This window comes from Echinops telfairi, unplaced genomic scaffold (assembly GCF_000313985.2).
Source record: "Echinops telfairi isolate 266 unplaced genomic scaffold, ASM31398v2 ScPeMD7_7458;HRSCAF=8496, whole genome shotgun sequence".
Taxonomy (NCBI): domain Eukaryota; kingdom Metazoa; phylum Chordata; class Mammalia; order Afrosoricida; family Tenrecidae; genus Echinops; species Echinops telfairi.
The window spans coordinates 45,171,757-45,181,523 of record NW_022111358.1 but is presented as its reverse complement, the minus strand read 5'-3'; the positions used below and the strand labels follow the sequence as shown (position 1 = coordinate 45,181,523).

General features: G+C 51.3%; 1 protein-coding gene across 1 annotated transcript in view; it reads left to right on the top strand.

The window, feature by feature from the left end:
• The first annotated feature begins 242 nt into the window (after window positions 1–242).
• LOC101664668 (CMRF35-like molecule 5) overlaps window positions 243–9,767 on the top strand; it is a 23,628-nt gene continuing 14,103 nt past the window's right edge. Inside the window, exons 1-3 of the mRNA XM_045299492.1 lie at window positions 243–315; window positions 6,841–7,158; window positions 8,645–8,771. Coding sequence (XP_045155427.1) covers window positions 243–315; window positions 6,841–7,158; window positions 8,645–8,771 — 518 coding nt within the window. The remainder of the gene's footprint in view (window positions 316–6,840; window positions 7,159–8,644; window positions 8,772–9,767) is intronic.

Below are 9,767 nucleotides of genomic sequence, written 5' to 3'. Positions count from 1 at the left end.
CAGGCTCTGAGCACGGGTGGGACTGCCCCCTGGTTGGCTGCTCTGCTTCTCAGCGTCTTCCTAAAAAAAACCCCAAACACCCAGCAAATAAGCACTGATTGGGGCAAGAGTGGAGGCCACAATGAGGGGCGGAGAGGCAGGAAAGCAGAAGTGGGCGAGCGGAGCCAGATCTCTGCAGGGGAAGCAGCTCAGTCCACGTGGAATGGCTGCGCGGGGCAGGGCAGTTGTCCACGGGCAGGACCATGCATCTGGTGTTGACTGCCTTCCTCCTCTCTCTCCTGAGTGCCTGGTGCAGAAGGGTTGCCGGGGAAGACGGTACGTACCGGGGCAAAGCCATTCCGGTCCTTTTTGGGGCCGTGGGTGTGGGTGCTATGTGCAGGAGCTGGGCGACACTTGTGTAGGACTCCAGAAATCCTTCCCTCCACCCATTCCCCCTGCAGAGAGACGGAAACACCTGCTTGTTTGTTTGTTTTCCCCTCAGAGCGGCAGACAGAGCAGAGTTTGTGTTTGGGACCCGGTAGGCTGTTGACAAAGTGAAGGTGATGGCGACAAGGATGACCAGTGTGTACTGCTGTCACCCATGCTTTGGTTACAACAACATTTCTAGTGGGTCAACCTATTACATGGAAAACAGATCAAAGAAAAGAAACCAAGACATAGTAATATTTGGATTTCTGTAGCCCAATGCATGTCTTTAAGAAAAAGAGAGAAAACCCCCCTGATTTCATTGTGTACTTAATTCTTTTTTTTTAAAGTCATTTTATTGGGAGCTCATACAACTCTTATCACAGTCCATACATCTATCCATCGTGTCAAGCACATTTGTACTTTGCTGCCATCCTTATTTTCAAAACTTTTTTTTCTACTTGAGCCCTTGGTAACAGCTTCTCATTTTTTTCCCTCCCTCCCCCAAGCACCTTTGATAATTTAAAAATTATTATTTTGTCATCTCTTATACCGACCGCTGTCTCCCTTCACCCACTTTTCTGTTTTCCTTCCCCCTGGGAGGGGTTATATGTACATCCTTGTGATTGGTTCCCCCTTCTCCCCCACCTTCCTCTTACCTCCTGATAGCACCCGTGTACATACTCTGGTCTAGCCAGATTTGTAAGGTAGAATTAGGGTCATGATAGTGGGGGGAAGGAAGCATTAAAGAACTAGAGGAAAGTTGTATGTTTCGTCGGTGCTATACTGCACCCTGACTGGCTCATCTCTTCCTTGTCTCCCTTCACCCACTTTTCTGTTGTCCGTCCCCCTGGGAGGGGGTTATATGTAGATCATTGTGATCGGTTCCCCCTTTCTCCCCCCATCTTCTCCTTCCCCTCCTGGCTTTATTTTTGGCTTGGTTTGGTTTTTCTCCCAGCGTGGGCATTTGTACGGCCGGGTGCATCGAAGTCAGGACAAATGGTTGCCGAATCTGTGTGCATTTTGCACACTCCTCCTGTACCTAGCCTGTGGGGTCGGTTACGACAGGTAGCATTCTGTGCTTTGAATGGCTGTCAGAATGAAGAACACTTGACCTTTTGAAATAGCGCCCGATACTATGGGCTCTTGCAGGCCACTGGGAGCTTTCCATTCACCCACTCATAGATTTTACCAACAGCAGACTCGGTGGGAGTCAAAGCAAGGTCTTTGCTGGGGACCAAGTGAGTGTGGGTGCCATGATGCAACTCACTCGCTCCTCTCCGCCGGCCTTGGGTGGAGGGGCTTGTTCTCTCTTCACGGTACAGGGGAGGAAGCCGAGGCTCAGAGTACGTTTCCCCAAGGGCGCACCGGGATGGAAAGGTTTAAGATCGAGCGCACGCTGGTTATTTGGATTGAAAACGGAGGCATCATTAAGCACAGTACGACCCCCCGGTCTTGAATGTTCAGTGCGCTCAGTTGTCACGATCCAGTCACCGTGGCGGAAAAGGAGCCATCAGACATCTGCGTCCTGGGCAAGGGCCTGGCTTCTCCTTCCTCGTCAGTTCCCACCACATCCCATCTCCCACGGAACCACTTTCTGATTTCTATGACCGGAGGCGGTGTGTAACCTTCCCTTTTGCTCTGGCTTCTTCCACACACACGTGAGAACTTTGAGATTCATGCGCGTCGTTGCTTATGGCGGCATTTCTTCTCCCTTTCTGAGTAGCTCCCACATTGTGTGGTTGTACCGCTAACCTCGAGGTCCGCAGTTCGAAACCCACCAGCTGCCTCGAGGGAGCAAGATGAGCCTTTCTACTGTGAAGAGTTATGGTCTCGGCGACAGTTCTTCCCTGTCTGAGAAGATCCCGGTGGGTTCGAATTGGCTCGATGCAGTGAGTTTGTTTTTTTTTTATTTCCCCCTTGGTGGACATTTATGTGGTTTCCAGTTTGGGGCTGTTATGAACAAGAGTGGCAGAAACACTCTTGTACAAGTCTTTCTGTGGACATATATTTCCGTCTCTCTTGGATGAAATCTCTAAGAATGGAGCGGTGAGTCGTAGGCTAGGTGTCGGTTTGATTTCACCAACCCTGCTAGTCAGTTCTTTCAGCCGGCTGTGCAGCTAGCTCGCTTGCCGGTGACGTGGGAGCGTTCCAGTGGCTCCGTGTCTCACTAACGCTGTTCAGTGGGTTGGTTTTTGACATTTTGTTTTCAGTCATCCTATGGGCATCGGATGGTGCCATTGTGGTTTTGGTTTGTCTTTCTCTTGCGACGACCGTCAAACACCTTCCCCTGTACGAGCAGCCATTCACGTAACTTCTCTAGTGAAGTTAGAATCTTTTGACTTCTTTTTTTCTTTTCAAATTGAGTTGCTTGACTTCTTTCTGGGTGATCTTGCACAGAGGGTTCGCACAGAGGCTACATGCGAGTCCCTTGTGGTGCTGCTGCTCTGCTGGGGGAGCGCCGCGTTGACAGTGGGGGCTGCCTGCTCCTGTACAGAATCACAGCCTCGGAGCCCCACATGGGGCCACGGGGAGTCAAATGTAGAGCACAGCGCTGCGTTCTCTTCCTTTTCAAAATCCACTGTGAGGTGTTTGTCAGCCACGTGCTTTTCCCTCCGAGCTTCCGCCTTGCTGATTTATTCCCTAAACAGTGAGTGGTTGAGTAGACCACGTGGATTTGGGTGGAAGAATGCATGCTGTCCTGTTTCCCTGTTCAGCTTCGTGCCTTTTGTGTCTCAGGGAACAGTTACCCACTTCAGGATTGCCTACGTATTTACTTAGCTTGGTCCTAAATGCTTGATGACTTTGGCTTGGATGTTCAGCTCTAAGATCCGTTTTGTAACTGAATCGTCCAAGTGGATTTCTGTACCTGCAGTGACGCGGAGGTGGTGGTTTATTAAAAATCAGCCGAGCACCCATTAGAAGCCGGGATGGCCGGAATCAGCGGCTTACTTTGCGCATCGTCGTCATGGTCATTGTCAGGCACCACTGAGTTGCTTCCGACACACAGCCTGGCCCCGCGCCGTCCCCACAACGGTCCTTAGGCCTGAGCCCATGGCTGCAGCCACTGGTCCATCCATCTCATCGCGGGCCTCCCTCTTCTTTCACCGTTCCTCTACTTTACCAACCTGAGGTCCTTCTCCAGGGACCGGTCCAACTTGACAACCTGCCAAAGTCCCTGAGATGAAGCCTCTCCGCCTGCCTTCTAAAGAGCTGTGCTTCTTCCAAGACAGAGTGGTTGGCTCTTTTGGCAGCCCACGGTTTTTCAATATTCTTCTCCAGCCCCATGCTTCAGACGCACAGACACTGCCTCGGTCTCCCTTATTCACTGCCCAGCTTTCACACAAGAACGAGGTCATTGATCATACCGCGCCTTGGGCCAAGCGCATGCCATTAGGAAGGACCCTCCACTAGCAAAGGACCTCGCGGTTGGTAACGTAGGAGGTCAGCAAATGTGAGGGGACCCCTGGACCGCCCGCCAGCCGCCGTGATGGACGCCAGCATGGCAGCAATGAGAGAGGGTCTGGGACTGAGTCACATCTGGTTCGGTTACACGTCCCGTCCCCAGGAGTCAAAGCCCGCCCAACAGCCACTGACAGCAATAGCAGCCCCAGTTGCTCAGCGTCCTTGGTTTGAAACAAGCGCTCCCTTTTTCGGGCAAATTGTTTTGGAATCTTGGTGGAAAATATGCTCATCATGGATACGGGGGTCTGGTTCTGGACTCTGTTCAGTTCCATGGATCCAGCCCTGCTTGTAGACATCACGTCGTCATCAGTGACCGCAGATGGCCCTGAGCATCTCTTGTGGCTACATCTCATTTGCCTACCGCCCTCCATTTTCCCGGGAGCCCTGGTGGAGCAGCGAGTTACTTGTTGGGCTGATGGCTGCAAGGCCAGCAGTTCGAAAGCACCAGCAGAAGAACGATGAGGCTTTCTCCGCCCACAAAGAGTTACGGTCTGGAAAACCCACAGGGGCAGTTCCACCTGGTTCTACAAAGTGGATCTGCATCGGAACCAACTCGGCGGCACTGAGTTAGTCACCCGCCACACGTGCCCATGAGCTCACACAGAAACTTCTGTGGCCCCGGGAATCGAAACTGCAGGGTGGCATGGGGGGGAATTGCACAATGTTGAGCAATTGCTCGGAGCTCTGACTTGAGTGCGTTTGGTGATGCTCAAACCTGAAGCTCCCTTTGTCTGGTTGACTGTGCCCGTGAGGGAGACTATGGGGGTGATCTGGGTACTTGGATGTTAGCGTGGGGTGGGGTGGGGCTGCTGTGGGATTCACCAACCAGAAAACTGTGCTCTGCAGGGAGCTCTTGAGCCCTTCCAGAATCGGAGGTGGTTCTCAGAGTCCTGGGTCTGATGTTTCCTGAGATTTCCAAAAGAGAGGAGAGTGCCCTGGGGACTGGAGAGAACCACCAGTCCAGAGTGGTCTCGGAGCGCAGCGTCTCGAGTCATGGGAAGATGGGGGTGGGGAGCATCTGTTCTTTTAGCTCAGCCAGTCAACAGAAGCCGTGAGCACACAGGTGGAAAGCTCAGGGCTTTGAACAGAGGGATGTTGGTTTGAACGCTGACTCTTCTGCCTCCTGGCTTTCTGATCTCTGATCAATCACTTAAACTTGCTAAGCCTCAGTTTCCTCGTCCATACAATGGGGGTGACAACTGGACTTTCTTCAGGGTTATTGTCAGGATGAAATGAGCCACTAATAAATGCCGCGGACATCCCTTGATCAATGCAGATTATTAGTACAGTTATTAATAAATATTGATTAGGCCAGGGTGCAGTATAGCATTGATGAGACACAACTTTCCTCTAGTTCTCTGGTGCTTCCTTCCCCCCACTATCATGACCTCAATTCTACCTTACAAATCGGATTGGACTGGAGCATGCACACTGCTACAGATGAGAGCCCGGAATCCAGGGAATCCAGGATAGAAGGGCCCCTCAGGGCCAACGAGGAGAGTGGGGATGCCAGGAGGATTGAGGGAGAAAGGGGGGAACCGATCAACCTAGAACCCCTTCCCAGGGGGACCAGTAGCAGAAAGGTGGGTGAGGGGTGACGGAGGACGGTGTAAGATATGGAAAAAATGGTCTATAACTTATCAAGGGCTCATGAGGGAGAGTGGCTGGCGGAGGGAGGGGAAAGAAATGGGGAGCAGTTATCAGGGGCTCAACTGGGAAGAGAACGCTTTGAAATGATGATGGCGGCGTATGTGCAAATGTGCTTGACACCCTGGAGGAATGTATGGATTGTGATGAGATGTAAGAGCCCCCAATAAAAGTATTAAAAAAAAGGAAAGACAACAAAAATTTTTTTTGAACAAATGATTTAAAAAAATTGAGCCGACAGTGCAAGATATGACAAAATAATAATATGTAAATTATCACGGGTTCATGAGGGAGCGGGGAGCGGGGAGGGAGGGGGAAAAAGAGGAGCTGATGCCAGGGGCTTGGGTGGAGAGCAAATGTTTTGAGAATGATGAGGGCAATGAATGTACAAATGTGCTTTACACAATTGATGTATGTATGGAATGTGATTCGAGTTGTATGAGCCCCTAATAAAACAATTAAAAATAATAACAATTAAAAGAACAATAACAAAAAAAAACCCCGCTATACATGCAAAAATATATTGACTAGGCATATTTAAAGAGCCCTGGTGGCATAGTGGTTACATACATGTTGGACCGACAAACCACAAGGTCAGCAGTTCAAAACCACCAGTGACTCTGAGGGAGAAAGAGGAGGCTTCCTACTCCCATAGAGAGTTAGTCTCAGAAACTCACAGGGGGCAGTTCTACCCTGTCCTGTAGGATCACTGTCTGCCCTTGGTTTCGGTGGCATAATGGTGAAGTGCTTGGCTGCTTTTCAAAAGGCCGGCGGTTCAAATCCACAGGCCGCTCTCTGTGGTGTGCTCCTGTGAAGATGTCGCCTAGGAAACCAGAGGAAACCATCTGGCACGATGAGCTGGATGGTGCCCACAACGGGCAGCACACTGAGAGTTCCCTGGGGGACACAGAAAGCTAGAGGTTGGTGGTTTGAGTCTGCCCAGGGTACTTTGGAGGATGGGTTTGCCAACCTACTTTCAAAAAACCAGCCACTGAGAAGCCTGTCGAACACAATTCTCCCCCAACCCACATGGGGGCACCAAGGACCAGAGTTGACGCCACGTGGCTGGTAGTGGTCCAGGTCCACAGGTGCATTTACCTGGATGCCCAGGTAGCCCGGCGGCACCTCCTGCTCCGGCTCCTTGCTCTGGGATCTGGTTTGGTGCTGGAAGCAGGGGAAGTCAGGCAGAGGCTAGCTTGATTCCTCCTCTCTCGCTGCTTGTTGGGAGCCTGGGCACGCTGCGTGTGCGTGTGAGTGTCCGCGCGCATGTGCATGTCCCGGGGTGCTGAGCACACTCACCATACCTGGTCTGTGACTTCTCAGTTAAAGGCCCTGTCCAGGAGAGCGGGCCCAGGAGAGGCGTGCTGTCAGTGCAGTGCCGCTATGAGCGTGGCTGGGAGCACTATGTGAAGTACTGGTGCCGGGGAGCTGTCTGGAAGTCCTGCTCCTGTGTGGTCAAGACCGAGGGCGACGAGAGGGAGAAGAGGAATGACCGGGTGTCCATCCGAGATGACCACAGACACCGCACCTTCACCATCACCGTGGAGGACCTGCGGGAAGGCGATGCTGGCAGTTACTGGTGCGCCGTGGAGAAGCGCTTCACCGACCTGGGGTTCCTGGTGCAGGTCACGGTGGGCCCGGGTAGGAGGCCTTTGTAGTTCATGTGCATCCTTAGTGTGATCGGGGTCTGATGAGCCTATCTCTTTTTTTTTTTTAAAGTAATTTTATTGGGGGCTCATACAACTCATCACAATCCATACATACATCAATTGTATAAAGCACATTTGTACATTTGTACATTTGTTACCCTCATTATTCTTTTTTAAAAAAATTATTTCATTGAGGGCTCGTACAATTCTTATCACAGTCCATATATACAATCATTGAGTCAAGCACATATGTACACCTGTGGCCCTCATCAATCTCACAACATTTGCCCTCTACTTTAGCCCTCAATATCGTTTGCTGAGCCTGTCTCTCGTGTGCTGTGCCTGTGCTCTGTGCACTGTCTGTTGTATGTGTGTTGTGTGTGTGTGCTGTGTCTGTGTGTTGTGTCTCTGTGTGTGCATTGTGTGTCGTATGTATGTGTTGTGTGCTGTCTGTTTACATGTGTGCTGTGTGTCTACGGTGGTTTTTGCATCCGTTGTATGTCTGTGTGTTGTGTCTATTGTGTGTGTGTGTCTGTGTGTGTCGATGCTTGTGCATAGTCTGTGTGGTGTGCGTGTCTGTGGTATGTTTCTTGTGTGTCTGTGAGTGTCTGTGCTTGTGCATTGTGTGTCTGTTGTGTCTGTCTGTTGTATCCGTGTGTTGTATCCGTGTGTCTGTGCTTGTGTTGTTTGTCTCTGTGTTATGTCTGTTATATGTGTGCTGTGTTTGTTGTGTGTGTCTGGTGTCTATTGTATGTGTGTTGTGTGTTTCTGTAGTATGTGTATTGTAGGTCTGTGCTTGCGTATTTTGTGCGTCTGTTGTCTATGTGTGTGTTTGTTGTGGATCTATTTGCGTGTGTTGTACATGTGTGTGGTGTCTGTGTTCAGCCCGAGTCTCTGTGCGTATGTGTGTTCTGTGTGGGTCTGCTGTCTATCTGTGTTGTTGTTACCTTTACTATCCATTTTCTGGGCTTGGGCAGAGCATGGCGGATACCTGCCTTCTGGTGGCCATTGTGGGCTTCACTCACCTCTTCAGAAGATGAGAGAGTAGCTGCAGAGAGGGGGAGGAGGGTGTGCGATGGGATGCTGACCGATGGGATGCTGACCGAGCTGCGCTCAAACCCCAGCTGCCCCTCATTCGCAGGGCCTGAGATCCTGACACAGGGACCTTTTCCTGCATCTGTTAAATGGGTTCATCCATGAGGCTCAGTTCATCGTGGTAGGAGGATCGAGGGAATGCCCATCTGATGCCCAAAGACCATCTTCCATCAGGGTCCATCTCAGGTGTTCCCACGCTACGTGTGGTGCAGTCCCTCCTGGCAGGGGGTGGGGGTGGCCCTTCACGCCTCAGGGGTGGCAGTGGAGGACATGCGCCAACTCTATGAAGAGCCAGCGGGAGCATTGTGTGTATGTGTGTGTGTGGGGAGGGCGGGGTTGTGGTCCGGAGAGAAGACACTGACTTGTTCACTTCCTTTCCTTAGAAATAACAACGGTGCCCATTGTGACCACCACGGTGACGGCGGAGCCAAACGTGTCGACACAGGGCGAGCCGAGTTGGGCAGGAGAGCGGTCGCGGATGTCTGTGATGGTCATGACACCTGGTTTCTGGTGCGGCTGCCTTGCTCACCTTCGAATGTCCCTGCTCTAGATGTTCAGAGAGGGCCAGTTTTTAGTGAGGGCCACTGCTAGGACACACAGGCCCACAGGCATCTCTGCCTTACCGCTTAGCTCCACCGATCAAAAAGCGCAGACTCCTGGGTGATTACCTTGACAAGCCAGGGGGATAGAAAGCCAGCCATACCTTGGTGTTTGGCAGGAGCTCTGCAGGTTGTTATAACACCAACAGAAAGCATTTCCGGTCAACGCAACGAGCCTACAGGAGATCCTTCATTGGGGGAAATCTATTGAAAGCGGCCAGAGAATAGACACCAAGTGGAAAGCAGGCACAAAACAAATTTCCAGGAAAAGAGCAAACGCCTGGGAGAGATGGATCTTGAGCGGAGGGGTCATCTTAACCTGGAGCCTCTCCCTCTGCAGATAACAGAGCATACGGGCTAGGAGAAGTCATGCCTTCTTCTAATTGGGGCATCATCTGCTGAGTGGTTTGCAAGGTGGTTCTCCTGGGGCCTGGGGGCCAGTGAGAGACAGAGGAAAAGTGGTTCTGAAGTAGCTGCTTCCCTGATGGGAAGGTCTAATCTTAGACTATTTCTCACCTGCTAGATCTCGCCTCTGCTGATAAAAACCTCAAAGACCCCTCCTCATTGTAGGGTTGATTCTGATCCCATAGCGACCCCATCCAGGGTCCCTGAGGCTGTCCGTCTATGTGAGCAGACAGCCTCATCTTTCTCCCCTGGGGTGGCTGGTGGGTTTGAACCACTGGCCTTTGGTTAATGTTAAGGTGACCAGATTTTAACATTGGTAAAGCGGGACACCACTGTAAAACTCATATCCTGGCGAAATAGCCCCACGGCAGCCGAAAACCGTATACCCTAGCATGTCGTGCATTCTTTCCAAAAATTGGGACTTTTTAAAAAATGCTGCGGGATGCGGGAAAAATTGTTAAAAATCGGGACTGTCCCGCCAAAAGCGGGACGTCTGGTCACC